The 21,192-nt window shown below is 42.3% G+C and overlaps 2 protein-coding genes across 3 annotated transcripts; both read right to left on the reverse strand.

Annotated features, from left to right (window-relative positions):
• Positions 1-1,554: 1,554 nt before the first annotated feature.
• LOC139611295 (nuclear distribution protein nudE homolog 1-like) lies at positions 1,555-10,227 on the reverse strand. 2 transcript variants are annotated; one of them, XM_071465849.1, is made up of 9 exons: positions 9,982-10,227; positions 9,137-9,253; positions 8,283-8,436; positions 5,979-6,127; positions 5,037-5,173; positions 4,308-4,571; positions 3,568-3,653; positions 3,066-3,216; positions 1,555-2,326 (listed from the first exon to the last, which is right to left on the reverse strand). In XM_071465849.1, the coding sequence occupies exons 2-8, from the start codon at positions 9,220-9,222 to the stop codon at positions 3,067-3,069; spliced, it is 1,026 nt and encodes a 341-aa protein (XP_071321950.1). In that variant the 5' UTR covers positions 9,223-9,253; positions 9,982-10,227; the 3' UTR covers positions 1,555-2,326; position 3,066. The 2 variants fall into 2 exon arrangements, with proteins under 2 accessions (XP_071321950.1, XP_071321943.1); XM_071465842.1 differs by having other exon boundaries at positions 3,071-3,216; positions 9,982-10,225.
• Positions 10,228-11,977: 1,750 nt separating this feature from the next.
• Positions 11,978-19,311, reverse strand: LOC139611307 (mpv17-like protein). Its single transcript, XM_071465863.1, has 4 exons — positions 18,303-19,311; positions 17,791-17,861; positions 16,651-16,680; positions 11,978-15,514 (listed from the first exon to the last, which is right to left on the reverse strand). Exons 1-4 carry the CDS (start codon positions 18,607-18,609, stop codon positions 15,299-15,301), a joined length of 624 nt encoding a protein of 207 aa, XP_071321964.1. The 5' UTR covers positions 18,610-19,311; the 3' UTR covers positions 11,978-15,298.
• Between the last annotated feature and the right edge of the window lie 1,881 nt (positions 19,312-21,192).

The following is a 21,192-nucleotide window of genomic DNA, read 5'->3' on the forward strand; positions in this document are numbered from 1 at the left end:
GAGCCTCGTTCACCACCTGTTCTCACACTGACCTTTACTGTGAAGGTCCAGTCCGTTACACTCAACCTGAGCAGCTTCCTGTTCATCAGTCCTGTTCACAGACCAAACCACAACCTACAGATATTCAACCTATGTTAGTGACTCTACAGTAGAGGTTCAGTTTATGACACTACGAGTCAAATCTATTACACACTTTTCTCTTTTTAACATAAAACACAAGTCGCCTTCACTGAAGTATTCATATCTCCTCTTTAACAGGAGTTCAGCAGTTTCACTCCTAGAAAGACAGGAGTCTCAGTCTGAAGTAGAGACCTGCAGAGACTCAGTCTGAAGTAGAAGCTCTGCAGAGTCTCAGTCTGTAGGTACCTTGTCTTCTACTTGTCTGCTACACTGGTGCAATAATGAAATAAAACAACGTACAAGGCTCCATTATCAGCACCTTAAATCTAAAATGTTCTTTTCATACTGAAATTTAAACGTATTGGACGGTCTGAGCCAGATGCTGATGAAGAGGCAGGGTTAGTGTGGTTTAATTTTTTCACTGTGTGCACTGAGAATCTTTTTCCTTCAGGGAACTGAACAGATCAGATTGGTCTCAGTATTCAAAGAAAATTAAATCAATATTAACAAACTCGGATCAGAACTGAGGTCAAAAATCCCAAAGGTGACGAACTGTAGTTTCACTAAAACTCCTGTTTCCATCAGGCACATTTACAGATCGACACGTTCTCCGGCCCTGAGCTCATACACAGACCAAACTACACAACTAAAACTAAATGAGGCTGAAAGAGCTGCAGAGATGATGGTGGTGATATAAAAACGTTCAGATGCAGAAACTCTGACGAGCAGCAGGTGACCTTCATCAGTTTCTCTTCTGAAAGGCAAAGTTTAAGTTTCCCACGCGACGTCATCCCATAAATAATAAACCGAACGTCACCAGAGATAAAAACAGTTTGATTTTATCTCTGAAAACAGTGTTTCATTAAAACATTCAGGCTCACACAGAGGTACGGTGTGTCTGAGGGCACGTTTATCTCAGCCAATCACGTTCAGCCGCCGTGTTTGCTACGTTCTTGTCCCAGGTGAGTTCAACATGTGTTTCCCTTAGAGCAGGTCGGAGTTTTCTTCCCTCTGGAGCTGCAGAGACTCGCCTGTGTTCTCCTGCGTCCACAGTGAGGAAACTCAGTTATCTGTAAAAAATATCTGATTCTAAATCTTCTTCTTCTGGACTAAAACATCGTTAACACAACACAACGTCTCTTTAGGAGTTTCATCAGAAACAAACGCAACTGTGCAGGCACACGGCCGTCGGTTGGCAGCGTGGTTTCATGACGACAAACAACAATCCTGAAAAGTTCAAAAGGTTTTAAAAGATTTCTCGTGGATCAAAGTGCTCGTCCAGTTTTTAGTTCTCAAACGACCTCGAGGTGAATTCAGACTGAACGAAAAGCTCATTTCAGCAGAGAGTGTCCAACAATCAGCAGACAACCGGAGCGGGAACTGTGTGTGTGTGTGTGTGTGTTGCAGACACAAAACAGGAGGTTGTTTCTCTTATTTTCCTCCAGACTCACTGACCCTGTTCACGTCAGACGCCTTCAGGCTTTACGATAACGATGATGAAGGTTCACTGTCGGTCAAAGTGTGGATGGAGAGAGAGGGAGAGAGAGAGACAAAGAGAGAGAGAGAGACAAAGAGACAGACAGACAGAGAGAGAGAGAGAGAGAGAGAGAGATCAGTACAGAGGGTAGGTTGACCTGTGATCAGATCAGGACGGATGTTGGTACCAGGTCTGATCAGGGCCTCGACCTTTGACCTCTCAGCTGTCTGTAGTTGTGGCTACGTGTGAATGAAACAGTATTAAATCCGCATTTTAAATGAGCTGTTTATGGGTCATTTTGTTTCCTCCCCCCACTGTGACATCTTTGTCTCTTTACTCAGAGTGAACCTGCATCTGTTCCAGTCTTTTAAAACATGTGACACCGTCTCTAAGATTCACTTTCCGTTCAGTCTGAACACCAGAAAAAGCTCAATAACTTGTCAGATCCAGACAGAGGAGGTGAGGAGGTGACAGGCAGCACGAGTCCAGTGAGTTAGTTCAAGCTAAGTGCGAGTGCTGGTGTCAGACATCCCCGAGGATCCACATGATCATGTCCGTGTCATCGCTGCAGCATCCTATCAGAGACGGAGCTGCTCTGGTGCTCAGTACCGTTCAGTGTTGGAGAGGTCGGACAGACAGGAAGTGGCCGAGCAGCTCAGAGGCGGAGGACGGTTTCCCCTTCACAGCAGCAGCTTGGGCCCCGCCCCGAAGTCTAACCTCTTCACCAGGCTGTGAAAACACACACACACACACACACACACACACACACACACACACACACACACACACACACACACACACACTCAGAGCTTCTTCTGCACTGAGTGTGGAAAATCCTCTCCCCACTCCCACTCCTACTTACTGCTGCCTGTAGCTCCGCCCACAGAGGCCTTATAAGCAGCCAGTACACCTGAGCTGTGGTGGAGGCCTCAAACAGTTTGGGTTTGCCCAAGGTTGTTTGATTATTTAATGGTAATAGTTCTGATTTATTTCCTGTATAGTTGGTATAAAGTTTTTATTTCAGAGTTGATTTGTCAATATTTTAGTTAATATTTAGGATTTCCTTTGTATGAAATGTGGAAAAGTGGCTTATATGAACTGATTTGATGTATTTTTTATTTTTATTATATCTTATTTTTTTATTTTTTATTTCCGTCAGATCCTGGTCCTTATGTCCTGACCGAGCAGCCACTGAGTTCATCTGTCCTGGAGCCAGAAACCAACAGGACACAGTCCCCACTGAGAATATCCACCTTAAAAAGGTAATTAAAGAGGTAATTCTACAGCATGAAGGATTCCAGCTTTTATATATATATATATATATATATATATATATATTTGGAGGAACAAAAATATAAACAAGTGCTCAGGTGACTCCCTCTGGCTTCAGTCCATCTGCATCTTTTCTTCCATATTTTTTTCCTTTAACAAACTTCTAACAGGTGAAATAACTTTATGACTTCACTACCTCACCCCTTGTTGTAGAGGCCGTTGGTGGGATGGGTCTCTGAGGAGCTGTTCTGACCCGCCGGCGCCCCAGGTCCACCAGCGTGACCCCTGCGATGAGCGGCCTGCTCGTTGACGTAGTCTCGACACGACGCCAGCTTCGACTCCAGGTTCTGCGAGCAGAGAAGGAAAAAACAGTTCAAATACTTGTGTAAATATTCAGCTTCAGATTAATGTTCAACCTCTCATCATCATCATCATCATCATCATCATCATCATCAGTTTCCCCACAGGACAGGAGGGAAACGTGCACATCTCTGTAATTACTGACTGACTGTGTTTGTTTGCCCATAATGTTGGTTTAAAATCAGAAGCAGCTGTTTGTGTTGTGTTCACTGAACCACAGTGGGTGTCAGAAGATGCCCCCTGCAGCGTCACATGATGACCAGTCATCAGCTGATAAAACACACGGACGGTGAACAGGTTGATTCGTTACCAGTCATTAAACACAGAGCGGTTCTTACCCCAACTTTCCTCAGCAGCTCTCCAACGATGTTCAGAGCTGAGATTCTGGCCGAGGTGGTGAGAGGAGTCCCCGACAGGCTCTCAGCTGCAGAGACGTTCAGGGACAGTGGTGATGTTACATAAGCTGTAAATCTCAAAGCTCAAACCACAGAGAGTTTGGGTCCTAAACAATTTAATCATTATCAGAATTATTGGTGATTCATTTCCATTTATCAACTAATTGATAACTTGACACTTCCAGGCCTCCATCTTTTCTCTGAATGATAAAAAAATCTGGATCTAAAAAACTGGGAGATAAAAACAGTTGTGTTTGTCGTTTCTCCGAGAGACGCTGGTTTATCTGCAGCTTTCTGACTCTTTCTCTTCGGAGAAGCTGAAACACAAAGTTATTAATGACAAAGTTCCCAGAAGTATTTTCTTCCACCATCAAGATCATTTCAACCTGAACTGTACGAAGCAGAGAGACTGAAAAATCATATCTGACATGTGAAGTGAAGGTTTGTGTATGTATTGGCTTTATATTGACAATAAAAGAGCTCAAAAGAGTTCAATGTTATTACTGTAAAAATAGTCTCCAATGATCTATATTATTATTATTATTATTATTATTATTATTCAGCATCACTGGCTGAATCACAGGTTATGTAGCCAGGGAGTCAGGGATCATAATCTTCTCACTGGTCTAGTCTGACAACTGTCAACAAACACAAACTGGCTCACGATCAGCTGATGGACTGACCTCTGCTGACGGAGGGCGGCGGCGTGCTGAAGGACTCAGGGGCTGGAGGTCTGGACGGTGTGGTGGTGGTGGTGGTGGTGGAGGGGATGGGCTGGTTAGAGGACGGAGACGTGGGTTTGTCCTCGGTCCTTTTATCTGGAGGGGTGAGAGGTGGGGTGGGCAGCCCGGCCGAGGAGGAGGAAGGCTCTTTAAATGCACTGCTGAGGGACGGCTTCCTGTCCTGTACCTGCTGTTTCTGCTGCACCGCCAGTTCCTGTCTGAGGTCTAACACACACACACACACACACACACGCGCACACACACACACACACACACACACACACAGATATTAATCAGCTGTCAAGGTACAGAGGACATTATCAAACATAACAAAACCAAACATTAATAATTTTTTTCTACATTAGAATCAAAATCTGAAACCAATTAATTCCCAAAATATCTGTAAAAATGATAAAATGAAAATACTTCTTCCCTCCTTTTCCCTGACATATGAATTTATATCTACTAATTATAAACAGCTCTTACACTCTTCTATTTACTGCTTCTTTTATCTGAGTAACTTGGAAAGTGGAAACTTTGTTTTTTCCTCTTTTTCTTTCATAGGTTACTGTCGGCTCATTATATTTAAAAAAAAAAAAAAAACTGAACATGAAATCAGCTGATTGGACTCAAAACTTCTGAATATTGTTACTGCAGGTGGATCTCGTCTCAGACCACACGGAGCTCTACCTCTGGCCTCGTCCTTCAGTCTCTGCACCGACTCCAAGAGATTCTCCTTCTCGTCCAGCTCGCTCTCCAGGAAGGCGTTTCTCTCTATGACCTGGTTCATCCTCTGCTCAAAGTCCTCCAGAGACATGATGGTCGCCCTGAAACGAACCAGACAGACAAAGACAAACATCAGAGGAGACATTTTCATACATGAGAGCTGCAGTCTGAATGTGTTTAAAGCCTCGATAACTGACCCTGCACACACACTGTGCAGGTGAGGGAGGGCTCACAGGAGCAGGTCAGTGGTCGGATTTCTGAGCCTGTAAGGTTTTGATCTTAACATCACAACATTTACATTTCTGTCTTTAGAAGTTCACTATTACTGCAACAGGAGACAAAAAAAAAGGAAAAATTGATGCAAGATGCTCAGAATAAACACGAGCCACCACAGCTGATACAAAGAGACTGAGGAGTCGGATCGAGCACCAGAAATCATCAAAATTTATATTTAATTTTTAAATCAGCTAATCTGACCCTAACAGCTTCTTTCTGTTTTCTCGTTGGGACTCGAGAGCCTTTATCTGCCTCACATCCCTGTTGATCTCTTTTCCATAAACACCTCATTGTGTCATTATCTCCCAGATCACAGTCTGCAGTCAGTAGCTGTGCTATTTATACTTTACAACTCGTACCATGAACAGGCAGATGATGGTGAAGCAGAAACTGTCGTCGAGTTAAAAATTACACAATAAGATTTGTTGAACCTCACGTCTCTTTTCTCTTCTTTTTTTTTTTAGTTTTACAGTCGTGACTAAATGTTGGTTAATCTGGTGAAAGCCACGTGGTTTTTGTTCAATACATAACAAGTTCTTTTTTTTTAGTACAGCTGCACAATCACAGATTTTTTCTTCAACTACTTTTATGTGTTAAAACGCCTTCCACCAGCTCTGTGTGCGTCCTGACCTCTTGGCTCTCTCCAGGTCATCGTTGGCCTGCTCCAGCTCTCTGATGTATTTGTGAAGATGGTCTCTGATGGCCGTGGTCTCAGCCAGGTCCCCCTCCAGGCTGGAGATCTGCCGGCAGGCCTCGGAGTGATGCGTCTCATACTTCTCCTGACAGGAGGCCGAGCGCAGTGTCAGGAAAGAGTAAGAAAAAAAAAAAAAAGAAAATTCAAAATATGAAGTCTGGAGGCAACAAAGGAGGGAGACAGTCACCGACTAAATACTCAGCTCTGAGCTGAAAAATCCTCAAAAAAAAAGAGATAAATCTAAACTTCAAAGCCTAAATTTCCCAAAACACTTAGTGAAACCGAACATGTTCTTAGTAATTAAAAGAAGCTGGTGAAAGCTGTTACATTAGCTGCTCTAAAGACGTCTTGATTTCTGGTAGTTTGTCCCAGAAACAAAATCCTGAGGTGGAGGAAAGTGCATCTACACAAAATTAAACATCAGAGGAAACTGGTAAAGAACAGAAGACAAGGATTACGACTTCAGAGGCTCAATGTCACAAACTATGGAATTACGACCACTTCCACCTACAATAATTCACATTCATATTGACTTGTCTTACAGTGGTAAATATTCTTAGTACTGAGCTTAAGGAGGCACAGGAGCAGGTATCAGACAACACGACGCTGTGTCAAGCTTCAGCATGTTTTTACTAAATACCATGAAGTCTCTGCATACTGGACATACATGCTGTCTGAGATAAACCCTGCACTGCTCCGACAGAGAGGACAGGCCCTGCCAGCTCCAGCTCTGTGCTGCTTATTCACTCTCACATTTACAACTTTAAGGATTTTCTCCTCTCACACTGACAACAGGCTTTAGTTAGAGCTGACACACATCTAAAATCTGTTTATTTAGCTGTTATTAGCTTTTTACTGTGGACTCACTGAGGAGCTGTTGGAGCTCCAGAGTCAGGCTGTGTTTGCTGTGAATGAAGCGCCCCTCTACACCAATAAAATATTATTATTGTTATTGTTATTATTATTATTATTATTATTATTATTATTAATATTATCATACACTCAATTGCATCTATGCCATAAATAATTTAATCTAACACAACAGTCTTGCTATAAATCCTTCCCTGATGAAGGAAATAATGTTTTCTTGAAGTTGTTTTGTTCCATTTAGATCATTTATATCAATCAGGGTCAATGAAATGTTAGAGACACCTCTCAGTGTAACAACACAGTTCAACACAATCACAAACTGTAGCAGCACAGAGAGAAGCCTGAGAGAGGAGATGTAAAGTACAATCAGATGGGTTTTGGTTTTTAAAACTACAAATATATGTTCTGATGGAGATCAACACTTCAAATAAAACACAGAAGAAGAGTAAAATACTGGATCTTTAATTTTCCTGCAGCGTGACTCATTCTATCCTGAAACAGCAGCAGTTACTCTGCACAGCTTCGCACCGTGGACGCTGCCCTGAGCATAAACAAGGCTTAAACATGTAGCGACCAGTTCTTCTATCTTCACTAGATATTCTGTTTAAAGTCAACCAGATTTTTTAATCCTTGTTTTTGTGTTTTTTTAGTGAACCACTGTCCTTCAGAAAGCCAGGTCTCATCCCTGCTCTGAGAAGCAGGATAAACATTTTCTTTTGAGAGAGGAACTGGGTCGAATGAACTGTGACATTACTGGAATGAGTCTTATGTGAAGCACTGCCATCCCCTCCAGACACAGACCACGTAGGAGGGATCAGCTGCCTGTTTCCACCCTGAATCAGTCCTCTGTGACAGTGTGCATGGGTGTGTGTGTTCAGAGAAGAGTGCAAATGAAGCCTATTCACCACAGGCAAACAGGGGCCATAAAACACAACTACTTTCAGCCGATAAATATGGAAATCCCCAGTCAAATCCACTTTAACTGCTGTTCAGACCAATGTTATACAAAATAACTTTGTGACCCTGGACCAGCCTGATGCAGCAGCTTCATGTTTCAGTGTTTGCTTTAAACACATGTTGAGACAATGACTTGTGTTACAGATGCTTCTCAGACCTTTAGGGAGGGTCAGGAGGACATATTACATGATCAGTATATATGGTGGTGCACTGGGACAGAGCTGCTTTATTCACCAACTGATCAACCAGCTACAGCTGAAGTGTCTCATCTCAGAGTTTGATCTTTGAGAACTTCCTCTGCGTGTTGCTTCTGTCTTTGTTTTCAGTGTCAGTTTGTAAAGCTGAGACGTGGGATATTAACATTTCTGATAGTGTAAGAAAAGCACAGTAAGCACTGATAATGTCCTCTGTACCTTGTAGTTTTCCAGTTCCATGCGAAGACGGTTGTTTGCAGCAAGAAGCTCACGGTTTCGCGCCTCACATTGTTTCAGCTCCGTCTCCAGCTCCCCCTCGTAGTCCCGACTCATCTGCTGAAACTCCTGCAGCTCCTCCTGAGCCTCCTCCGCACTGAACACACACACACAATTAAATTCACATGATACATTATGTTTAACGGTGATTCAGTTTGTTTGATTAATTTGGATTTGGTCTGGTTTTCAAAAAGATTACAGCTCTCACTTCTAAAAACAAGCTGCTGACCAAGACACTGTCTAAGAACAAGGTTTGCCAGGATTATTTTAAATCAGACCCGTTTGGACGAACAACATAATCTGAACATTTTCTCACCAAACCACAGGAAGCTCTGGGTATTATGGATTACACACAAAACTCTAAACATCACAGAAATGTGTTTAGTAGGAAAACACCTAGGGGTTCAAGAGTTTTTCTTGCAGGAGGGTCTACAGACTCACATTTCTACAAACTGAACTGGAGAGCAACAAAAAGTCATTGATTATTTTTGAGCCCATGAAGTCCTGAAAGATTAACTGTAGTGCGCAAAGTTATTATACTGTTGGCACAAAATATGAACTTATAAAACAAGATTTAAAAAAAATACCCTCCTCCAAGAAAAGACAACACTGCAGGCAAATTAACCAGTGAATTCTCATATCATGATACAGTGTAAATATATGCTTCAGCTTTATTATGTGTACACAGTTAAACCATTTAAACACTTTATTTTAACGTTTTTTAAACGGAGAAACCAGAAAGAGAAGTGAAAACAGATTCTCATCTGTCCAAAACAACATGAGCAGGGGGGGCCCACCTCTGTTGGTGCCTGGCGGCCTGGTCCTTCCAGTACTCCAGCTCCTCCTGCAGGGACCCAAACTCTGGAGGCTCTGGGTCCCCCATCTCCAGGACAGGTGACGCGCTGACTCTCCTCCTAAAACAGGGTATTTAGACAAGTTCCGGTGGGATAAAAATCAAATCAAGAAATCGGGCAATTTATTGTCAACATCAAATCCGTTAAAGGAACGTCACAATTTATTACAAGACTTGACATCAGACAATTCATCGGGATTTTCAGGATAATTCGGCAAATGAGCGAAACAGCAAGCAGCTCCATGTTTCAAATAAAATGTAAGTTTGTAGATTCTGGTCGTCACCGCCACCGCCCTGAAACAGTGAGCTTAGTTAGGAAAGATACCGGGGAAATAACAATAATAAGTACCAACCTACTGTAAATTATGTATCTTTGAATGTCGAATTTATGCCGAATTAAAGAGTAGATTCTAAAGATTCATAAAACAACTTTGACGTTAGTCAAACTCGATAACATGCAACTCACGCTACCCCTGAAGTAAATTAGTTACAAGAATTACATGAAGTCTGGCCACAACAAGCCAAACTAAAAAACGGGAACCCAACGCCAAAGATAACGGGGAACTAACCTTGTGTTTTCGTCTCTTTAGAAACACCTGCTTTTATAAACACTGTAGACGATTAGCTCCAATTATTGACTACAAAACTACAAAACTTTACCAACACAGTATAAGAGAGTTGAATGATCTTATCTTGTAAAAGAAAATAAGTTAGCCGGTTCAGCTAACGGAGTTTAGCGTTAACCATTTAAATCCCCGCTCAGATAAACAGACAACAGCTGTAACTTACGCTCAGCGGTTAGCTGCCTTCGACGCAATGTTAAACTATTTTTTCTTTCTCTAGATCCTCTTCATGCGCTGATACAACTACCGACAAACTTTGCCGGTTAAGTTTCAGGTCGAAACGATGAAAGAAAACAGTTTAAGGACGGAGTTAGACACCGCAGAGTCGCTCCTGCCTCGGGAAGACGTCGAACAATACATGTTGCCATTCATATTGTCCGGATCAATCCACCAATCAGAAGTTAGATGGCAGCCGTCTTCCCTGTTGCTATTAGTCAATTGTCTGTCAATCAAATCCAGATAGGCGGGATCAGGATTTTTGTCCAATCAGAAGAGTGATGTCAGTGTCAAAGGAGTATCTGCATAAACTTAACAGTCTAGACGTTTTGATGGATCACCAGAGGCCGGTGTTGCCTTCAGGTGCTGCCGGAAACATCAGAAGATTTGTTTTTATCGTGATGGACGGATCGCAGCGCAGGGAGGCGAAGGGCCCCTGGACCAGGTCCTCTGTATGAATTACTAATATTTCTGGTTTGAAAATCTCAGAATAAAAGACACAAAGTTACCACAAATAGCTACAAAACGATCCTAAAGAGACACAAAACGACTGTAGAGACCAAAGATAAAAAAATCCAAACAAATCAATGAGGGACATAAAACAATTACAAAGAGATGCATAAGGCACAAAACAGCCACAATCAGAATTACTTCAGCGTGGCAAAAAATGACCACAATTATGCAAAATGACCAAAAAGACACCAAAAAACACAGAAGTACTACAAAGAGACACCAAACAACCAATTCGCCACATTTCCTGGCATCCACTCTCCACAGCATCCACATCCAAAAATATGAAAATTCTATTTTTTACTTTTTATTTTTATTTTTCTGACTTCTGGGACTCCTGGGTAAGAACCTAATTCTCTAAAACGAAATAAACAGTATACAAAAAAATAGTCTTCTGTGGTTGGAGTTCGCTCACTTGTCACAGAAATAGCTCAGTTATTGAGTTTCATCATCTAAAGACCGACTTCTGTATTCAGATGCTGAATTTTAAGCGCTCTGACTCCTCCTGCTCTGCATCTGGCCCCTTACATGACATATTAGTATAGTGGTTATGTTTCAGAGGGCAGAGAGGGCGCGTTAAATGGCACCTGACACATTCCTTGGCTCTGATTGGGGAATTTCACTTCCTGTTGATGGGGTCAGAGGTTGCACTGGGTCAACTCTGTCCTTTTCAGAGGGATTAACCAGGCCTATCCGATCCTGGTTAATCCACATGCACCATCATTAGAGCATAAAGCTGTTACACACACACACATGCACACCAACTCCAATCCACTCTGTCCTTGCTTCATATCTGAACTACATGTTTTCAGAGTGTTGACCACACTGACAGCAGATTACAAATCTTTGACCTTTGGTAAAATAGAGGGAATTTGGTTAAAGGAATAGTTCACTATTTTGAGAAATATGCTTATTTGCTTTGAAAAAAATATGATATCAGGAGTTAAAAAAACACCTACTAGCTGCTATAAAAGTCGTTTTTCCTCCAGCATGAGGTTCTCATTTGTGGATTAGAGTGAATCAGGGTGAACTGAATAACTTCAGGCCCCATCTAACACCATCATCAGCTCAAAATGTAATTTATCTAATACTTTGGTTTAGGCACAGATACCTTGTGTTAGTGCTAAACTATGATGGTGAACATGGTAAATGCACCTGCAAACATTTAGCTACATGCAGCAGTGTGGCTGAGCACAGGCTTGCAGAGCTGCCAGCATGGCTTTACACTCTTACTCTAATTGACTGATTTCACTTGTCTCATTGTTTCCATCAGTCTTAATCTGCTCCAGGAGCCGGTTCAACACCTCAACAGTGCTCAAGGCTGGATTAACCTCTCAGGGGGGCAAAATGTGGTGCTGGGTCCCTATTGACCTCCACTATACGTAACAGTTTCATTATTTCCCCAGAGACCCAGAAACTGACCAGAACTCTGGTGCTGAAATGCTTCATTTATTTATTTGTTTATTTATTTTCAAATTTCTGACAAGTTGTTGATTAATCAAATTATGCACAAAAATGATATAAAGATATAAAGTAAGCCCATGACTTCTGGGGCCCCTGCAGGTACCCACTTTGCACAATTGGAAGTCCAACCTCAACAGTGTTAGAGTGTCATTGTTCATGGCTTAACTCCGACACAATTCCCCTCAAATCCCATTAAAATCATCTACTCAACAGGAGAGAGCTGTTTGACTCTGGTTTATTCATGTCACGTTCACCGTCCAGTCCCTCACAACCTGGACACACAAGTGTCCACACAACAAAGACACGTCCCGTTTCTGAAAATATCAAAGTACTAATGCAACAAAATAATAAAGATAGACTTTCTGTTCTCAACAATATTTAACACTCTTTGAGGTTTTAGCTTTGATTCGTACATGGACAAACAGAATTTCTAGCTGTTATTCAGTTAATCTACAGAAAGGTTGTGTCAAAGTGCTAAAAGTGTGGTCCCTACTAAAGGGAAATCAATATGTTTCATCAATAAAAGTCAAATATTATCTACAATGCAGACAGAGTTTTCCACTGCTGATGTAATATGTGTGTTGTACATTACTGTAAGCAATGAAATATCAAAATGTCTTTGCTTTCTTTTGGATAAATAGAAATCACATAGAAGTCATATATTTTTAAACCTCACTAAAAGATCATTAAAATCTAAACAAGAGTAAATGATGGGTCTGGTTTAGGTAACTGGATGTGATGCGTGATAAGGTATCTGGGCTGATGGCAACCTATGGGATGTTTCAAGTAAGAGGACAGGATTGAGATAGTGTAGTTCAAAGGTCAAACTAGGACACACAACACAAGTGGGATGCACTGATACATAAACTGTGTCCCAGTTCAGGGGTCGCATCCTTCAGAGGCTGCATCTGAAGACCGACCGTGTCAAAGCGCCAGCGGACGGATCCTTTTCGGCCCAACCTGTCTCAAGATTCCCTGCGCTGCATTTGAACAGCTCATGGTACAACTGAGACGACGTCCTCTGAAGGATGCAGCCCCTGAGTTGGGACACAGTTAGAGCCTTTTGTGACTGGGAGGAGGCTAATAAGCTTAGCATAATTATTATCCTCGGGGATAAAGTTTAACATTTTGGGAAATATGCCTATTGACTTTCTTACTGCTGTATAAACGAAGTTTAGTTAGATAAGAAGATTAGCACCACTCTTTTAGCTGCATGCTAACATTGATCTAAAGCTAGACATCAGGTGGTTAGCTTAGCCTAGCATAAAGACCAGAAGCTAGAATCTGCCCCATGACTAAAGCTCAGTAATGATCTATAACTGTCTCTTTTACCAAAATGTTCTCTGGAGTTCAGGAGGTGAGAGTAAATCCTTTTGAGCCCACCTGCTCAGTCTTTATGCTAAAGTAAGATAATCACTTGCAGACCTTAGCTTCATATTCAGCGTACAGATATGAGGGTGGTATTGAATTAGCAGCAAGCAAACAAGCTTATTTCCCAATAAATCAAACTATTACTTTCACATAATACTTTATGTCTCTAGTTTAACCTTAAAAAAGTCTAAGACTTTGATTCAAAGGAAGAAATCTCCATAATCATAAGTCAGATTGTCATTAACACGACTGAAAATATTCATTGTCCCCATAGGATGCTTCCAATTTATTTTCTTTTAGCACCAGCATCACCTCAAATTTCCTCCTTGAACAACACTTTGTTTGATGACACTGTGTCTTGAAAGCTAGTGGCCATGTTCCTCACAACGCCCCTCACGTTTTCTGACCTTTCCTCCAGCGCCACCACCAGATTTCTTCAAAATGTATTGGCCAGGTTACTGTAACATTCACTGAGCTCATATTTGCTTCCCACATAATGAACCTGCTTGATTCTGGACACTTTCTGGGCCTTCAGCGTCCTGAAGCCTGTTGTCTGAAAGCTGTCAGCCTGATCCATCAGTGCATCCCAAGAAAAACGCAGAAATTTGAAATTGCACAATAAATATATACATATCTCAGTGCATTGATTATTACTAGTGACCATCACCAGTCAGATAGCCAGCCTGTAGACCAGTGGTCAGTGCAGCCTTGTCAGCAAGAGAAGGCACGACTGGTGTAGAGCAGAAACATTCAGCCCTTAAATCTGATCTCCGGAGCGTCACTGCTCTGTGGGCTCACAACAACCAGCCACGGTCCCTCATCACAACACAACTGCCCCTTGAAGTAAGAAGTCCATGGGGTGGAGGCCGATCACCATTTGTTCATCAACTGTAAACATGTGTTAGCCTTTAGCACTTAGACCTTACTGTATATCTTATAAATGAATTCTGCTTTATTCATATTTATGCCACACTCGCAGCTTGACAATGACACCGGGGCGAATATTTCATCCCTAGAAAATACATAAAATTACTGTGGATATTCATGATCCCCTGAGGAATCCTCCTGCCTTTACTCTGGAGCCTCCTCCTGTCTACAGGAACTATCCAGGCGTGTCTTTCTATACAGCAGTGGTAACACTCAGTGAACTGTCTGTCAGCTCATGTTAGTTTGCTCCATTCAGCACCTCAGTGTCGTGGACTGAACCCTGCAGCAGGTTTGTCTGGCAGCTTGAACCAGCCACACTTGTATCTGCAGCCCTGTCGGTTAGAATTGATGATTTAATATGACTCATTTGCGTTGAAGAAAACATAATTGCTGCCTGGGTTGTGTTCACTGGCAAAGTTTTTGGAGTAAAAAGACGAAGGGATTGGTCATGAGAGACTGGAGTTTGCATCCTGAGTCCTATACGTGATTAGGATCAGGCAAGAAAAACCAAGACTGGGATCCTTCCCTGACTTTACCGTACACTGTAAGCTGCCACTTAACATTTTGCATTTAATGTGTTCAAGTCAAACATTCCCTCCTCATTACATTCTCCCTATTTGCTGTTGCAGATTAGTAAAAGCAGAGTTTTTAGGAGCCAGCGTTAGTGTTTGAACCATATGTTGTCTTACAGGTTGTCTTACTCTCATGTGACTATGCCGGTGCTTAAACGAACAAAAGCAATTATTACTGTGCTTCCAGTACTTGGTAAATACGTCATGTTTTTGGCATAGGAAAGGTCAAATGTAAAAATATTTGTGAATGTACTTAGTGACACTGTTTTTCTTATAAACCAGTAAGATGTTCTTCAGCTCGTCAGCTCTCCACGCTGCTTTCAGTTCATGGACGCTGGTTCAGTTCATGTGGAAACACCCTCTGTCCTCCTGTCGAAGCCCAAAGGTCTCAGTGACAGACGCAGTGTCCCCGTCCTCCTCCCTTCAGTTTTCCCTCTGGGCCTTTTGCTTCTTTCGGGCCAGCCGGGCCTCACGCATCTCCTCCAGAGTTTTACGGGGGTCCATGACGAAGGCCAGAGCCACGGCGGCAGTGCCATCGCCGTTCTGCCGAGAGAAGCACAGGAAGGTGGCCCAGAGGAAGGCGCAGCAGCCCATGAAGGCCGTTCGCATGTACAACGGCATCAGGACAAAGTTCAGAAACTGTGAAGAGGCAGCAGGACGAGGGAGAGAGAGGAGAGGTCATTATTCAGTGGGAACATGATTCTCCTCCAATATTGACTTAAGATAAAGACATGACGTTCACTATTATTGGATCATTTTTGTTCCCTTCATGTACGAAAACAGATGCGTCAGTTTCAAACGATGTAATCGTCGGGGCCCACAGGCTTCAGTTACTTTGACACAGATGTTAAGCAATAAATCCAGAAGAAGGAAGCTCAGAGTCAAAAGTTACTGACAACAACTAACCTCTGGATATACGATAGTATTTGAACACCTCCAGTTCCCCCGTCCTGAAGTTTATGGGGTTTTTAGTTTGGATTTTGGTTGGATGCCTTAAATATGTACGATCCGTTTTGACACAACATCACAACATTTTCATGCTTTATTCTACGACATAAAATACATCAGTTAATATCCCACTGATGCTTTTTGGTTGCCAACAAGGGGCTTTATGACACTACAGAGTTTGTCGGGGTCATTAAACATCATCATCATCAGTGAATGCAGACAGAACATGACTGATGCTGAGAGCAGAGGTGGTGACCTGCTTCACAACATGAATACAGATAGTGAAGTAACTCAGCTTTCAAACTGAACTGGTCACTAATCCCAGAGATTGTAGTAAACATGGCAGTGAAAGTGTGTCATACTGAACTCTGATATGACGTCACTTTAACCTAATACAGATTAAACTAGAAAATGCCCCCAGTAGAGTGCAGACCTCCGCCAAAGCCAGTGTCTAACAACACACACCAGACTTCAGAGGAAAAAATTCAAATTCATAGTGAATGATCTGAATCTGCACAAAAAGTTAACGGGTTCTTCCTTGGACCTTGTCCCGTCCCTCCACCAAGTTCAGGGCAAATCGGCTCGGTGACAAACACACAAACCAACAGATATTAGTGATTATATAACCTGACTCTGTTTATATGGTTTGCCTTGGCTGACAGAAACAATAGACACCATCAAATGTTCTTAGCTTTGGGTAGTTTTACTCTTTTATCCTGACACTGGGCTAAAATCTGTATTTTTGTCATAAAATGGTCAAATTTACAGGTAACAAGTATCAGCATAGAACGCTTTGTTCAAAACAAAAGAACTGTCTTCAAGTTTACCTGCATGAACGGCCAGTACATGAGCCCGGTCTGAAAGAGAAAACAGGACATAATGAGTGTTTTAAGAGGCTCAACAAAATCCCTGCTCTGGAACATCAACTTTCAGTTATAGATGCAATAAAGATAATTATAGTTTAGATTAGAAGTGCTGAGCTTGGGAACCTTCTTATCCACCTAAAGACACAAACCATCTTCCTTAAGCTGTGAAATGGATTTTGTATTCTCTCTTTAAAGCTCCACACAGTCTGAAGGTAGATGTCCATGTGCTTGTGATTATAAAGCAGGTCTAGGTTCTATATTAATACTGTGAAAGTGTAAAAGCCTCAGTTTTTGGTTCTTAAAACCACAAATATATCTTCTTATGAATATCAACAATTTAAATAAAATACAGGAGAAGTTAAAATATGGTGAAAACTGAATCGATTACTCCATTATTAATCAATTCTAAAAGTTGTTGTTGAGCAGTTTCATAATGATCAACACCAGGAGCTTTAAATAAAGGAGCTTAACACAGAATCATAACAGCTTGATGTCAGACCTCCAGCCTCTGGTTTGCTTCAGTGAGTTGTATTTTTTAACGTTGGGTCTACACTGACACTTGCGCTGTGATTTATTAAAACGATCATGTTTCTCATGTCAGTATCAGTGAACTACAGACTCAACAAATCATCTCATCTCCAATTCAGGCTTCAGACTCTGTTTTTCATTAAAACTAAATAAAAGTGGGAATGTTTGTTCTGAGGGCAGTTAACTGTTAAAATGAGCAAAGAAGATCTGAAAGAAAACTTTAGATGAATTGTAACGATGCTCTTAAACAGCCTTGAAGGGGCTGTTCCTGTGGCATGGCTGCTCTTTCACCAGGATCATGAAGCATTACGTCGCAGTTACAGCTCGCATGACACTGTGCTTTACATTTGGCAGGATTTCAGCTCCTGAACGTCCTGAAACTCGCTGACTTTTTTATCCTCTGGCACTAGTCACGACTGAATTACCCCGCTTGTTTCCGGGCGTCGTGCCCACTGCGCAAAAGCAGCACAGTGGCACAATCTAGGTTAATCTGGCTGTGAGCTGCAGCAGCAGCAGCCGCCACCGTGTGTGAGGCGGGGAAGGTGACTTTCCTTCACTTGAGGCCTTCCTTACCTTCCAGGTGTTGAAGAACTTCTCCCTCCAGTCTTCAAAGATGTCCTCTTTACCCTCCAAGAAGCTCACCCCTGCAGGACAGAGGAGGCATGAGCAGAGTGTGGGGGGTGAAAACCATTTGTGCGTCATTACGCACAATCTCACCTTGACCCACATGATGTTTGACTGAGAGAGAACCTTAACAGAAGCTGAATTTAAACCCTTTACATCCCCTTATAGCAGCCACATCTCTCCCTGTCTGCCTGTCCTGTGAGGGCCTGTGTGAGGAAACGTTTCTCTGGCTGTGTGTGGTAACAAGGAAGCGATATGTGGTCATTAATCCACCTGAGTCCTCGGGTTATGTTGCCTCTTAGCTCATGTTAACAGACACATTTGGGTCTGCGCTGCTGCGCTTGGTGATGGTTTAGATCCTGGTGTTCAAACTGAATCTCAACACCGACACATTTCCTTGAATTCACCAAACTCTAAAGCGCGTTTGTTGCGTCAGACCAGGCGAAAGCAGCTCATCTCACCTGTGTAGAAGACACTGGTGGCCAAAGGCGACGCGAAGCTTTGGTCCAGCAGGAGTTTGCGGAAAACCATCCCGGCAGACTTCCCGGGGAAACGCCTCTCCAGGGCTCGCAGCCAGAAGTAATTGAAGTTTCCATGGAAACTGATGGCCACGATGGCCACGTTGCGAGTGTGTTTCCAGTCCATGCGCTCCTTCTGAGCCATGAGCTGATGGACCAGGTCACCGCCGGCGAACAAGCACCCGTACAACGTGACATTGGCCAGCCAGGGGAAGCGTTTGGCGGCTTCCTTCAACACAGCTCTCCTCATTCTGGCACAAAATGATGCTGAGCTTCAATTCAACAATCAAGACGCGCGCATAGCGGTGAAGCGACGGTGACTGGGCCCTGCTGTCAGGCGGCTGGCCGACACGACGCAATCCATCCGAGAGCAGTAATCGGGAGGGATTAGACGTTTCCTCCGGCAGCAGGAATAACGCACATTATCAGTCCTCAGATGACTAAAGAGGAAACAGCACTCCGCCTTAAAAGTTTCTCAAACACGCTTATCGGCATATTTGCGTTGTGCGTAAAACCCGCCATGGCTCTGAAACGACTCCGTCCTGCAGTCCTGTGCGCAAAATGCATCCAGTGACGACGATGATGATGATGATGATAACGGCCTAAAATACGGGGAGAATCCTGTGAAACCGGCTCCACTGGAACATCAAGCCGAATCTAGATCATTCCGTCTGCTCTGCCTCGGCGAGCCGCTCCCGGTGGATCAGGTGCCCCCCCAGCAAATCCTGCGGGTCAGGCGCTAATCTGAGGGATTGTCCCGGGGCTGCTCGGCGCGCCTCCCCGTCTCACCGCGTCACTCAGGCGCTTCAGCTTTCACCTGCAGAAAATCCAGAGCAGGTGTAAGAATAATGATTCAGAATGTCCTTCATATTAGTCGGTTTGTGTCCACATGATTTCAGTCTTCCCCTCTGACACCAAGCTAAATACGAAAAAGAGATAATTGCATCAGAAAGGTGGAAAGAAGAAACAGAAAACATGCAGATCTCTCAAGCGATTCTGTGACACTGGACGTAAGAAAAGTCAGTGGATTAGAAATAAAGTCTTTTCCTGGGATGTGCGGTTGTGTTATTCCGACTGGGCTCAGCAGAGGCCGCTGCAGACCAGGGCATCAGCTGCAGCAGAGGAGGCTCCTTCTGCAGAGAGGAGCTGGTGTTCAGAGAGCTCACACCTGCAGAACAGATGGTGATGAATAATAGCAACATGGACAATATGTGAATTTGGAAAAGCCATGTTCTCAGTGCAATTTAATCACAGAAGGTTTATTTATTTAACACATTTTTCAATGACAATAACTGTAGTTCCACACTAAAGAGTTTGTGAGGCCAACACACGTCTGAAGAGGTAACAGCAACACACCAGTTACAGGAGTCACATTTGGTTACTGAACACTTTAATAGTCAGTTGGTAAATAGAGTTGATCTATCGCTTAATCACAGTTTAACATGAATAAATTCTGTTTTTAAAAATGTTACAACCATCATTTGTCACAGCACCCATTACTGATGTGCAGAAAAAGGGAAACGAACCCAAACATATGAGGTTATTAGGTGGTGAATAGAGTTATTCTATCACTTAATCTTGTCAATAACAACAGGAATGAAGTCAAAGGTAAGAACTTGAACCTGTGAACATTAAAGACAGAGAATAATTAACACATTTCTAAAGAGTTAGTCTGTGGAAGCTGAACTAGAACTGGTTTTCCATACATGAGGCCCTCGGTCAGTTTTCAGTGTGGATACCTTCAGAATAACGGCGGATCACGGTTAATCACCTGCAGGTACCAGCTGTCAGATACAGGTCTGCTTCACTAATGTCAATATTAAATGAACAATCTCCTACAGGACAAATGTTATTCTCTGCAGTGTGTGTTGTGCATAGGATCCCTCTTTTAACTTTTTTGTGATATGATCATTTTATTAGTGAAACACACATTTCTAATTGCAGATTCTGGATGTGTGAGTTACCTTAAAACAGCACGTGATGGACATTGGACAGTAATGGGTGCGGCTCAACTTGCTGTGACGTGCAGAAAGGGAAACAAAACCAAATATACAAGGTTATTAGGTGGTGATTGTGTCTTTCCAGCACACTCAGTGATCTTCAGCACAACAAGTTTCCAAGTAGATTTCCAGTCTTGTTCTGTTTTTATTTCATCTGAGGCCCAGTAAGCAGCCGAAGACTTTACACCAAGAGGAGAAAATGTCTGCTGCAAGGTAAGGTTTGAATCTTTCGTACAGAATAAGAGAAAAACATAGTGACAGAAAATAGTCAAATAAGGTAAAAGAAGAATATGCACCAAATAGTAGACAGATATCTGAGCCCAATACACAAGAAAAATATTTTAAGCAAAAATATTCTAAGTGACACAATAAATAACTCGTTCAGAAAAGTCTGAAAAATGACAAGAAATTTGTGCATCAGAGCTTTGTTTTTCCTTCTTTCCTTTCACATGAATCATCTTATGACCCATCAGACTCATCTGGTGACACTCTGGAGGCTCCTGATCTCTAGTTTGAGAAGATCTGGACTAAATTATTTAATTGTATATAAAGTATAAAACTTCTTACTTATTGTTACTTGGGCCACGACTTTTACTTTTCATAGTTTAAGGGCATTTTGCTGATAATTATTTGAACTTAAGTAGGATTTTCAATGCAGGACTTTTACTTTTGTAATGGAGTATTTCTACATTGTTTTGTTAGTACTTTTAGTCAAGTAGAAGTTTTGCATACATCTTCCACCTCTGCAGAAATGAATGTTCTTGAATCTTTTAAACAAAGGCACCAAATAGAGAAATAAACTCTTCATAGCTTGGATTTTTTCATTTAATCAT

Source organism: Trachinotus anak, unplaced genomic scaffold (assembly GCF_046630095.1).
Source record: "Trachinotus anak isolate AG129_WGS33_773 ecotype Australia unplaced genomic scaffold, CSIRO_AGI_Tana_v1 ptg000003l, whole genome shotgun sequence".
Lineage (NCBI taxonomy): Eukaryota > Metazoa > Chordata > Actinopteri > Carangiformes > Carangidae > Trachinotus > Trachinotus anak.

Excerpts from the sequence above, each read along its gene's own strand:
- LOC139611295 (XM_071465842.1), bottom strand. The coding sequence starts at position 9,222 with ATGGGGGACCCAGAGCCTCCAGAGTTTGGGTCCCTGCAGGAGGAGCTG. Across the intron at positions 8,437-9,136 it reads GCCGCCAGGCACCAACAGAG|TGCGGAGGAGGCTCAGGAGG; the intron begins GTGGGCCCCCCC and ends GTGTGTGTTCAG. Across the intron at positions 5,174-5,978 it reads GACCTGGAGAGAGCCAAGAG|GGCGACCATCATGTCTCTGG; the intron begins GTCAGGACGCAC and ends GGTTCGTTTCAG.
- LOC139611307 (XM_071465863.1), bottom strand. The coding sequence starts at position 18,609 with ATGAGGAGAGCTGTGTTGAAGGAAGCCGCCAAACGCTTCCCCTGGCTG. Across the intron at positions 17,862-18,302 it reads CACCAGTGTCTTCTACACAG|GGGTGAGCTTCTTGGAGGGT; the intron begins GTGAGATGAGCT and ends TCTGTCCTGCAG. Across the intron at positions 15,515-16,650 it reads TGTACTGGCCGTTCATGCAG|TTTCTGAACTTTGTCCTGAT; the intron begins GTAAACTTGAAG and ends GCCTCTTCACAG.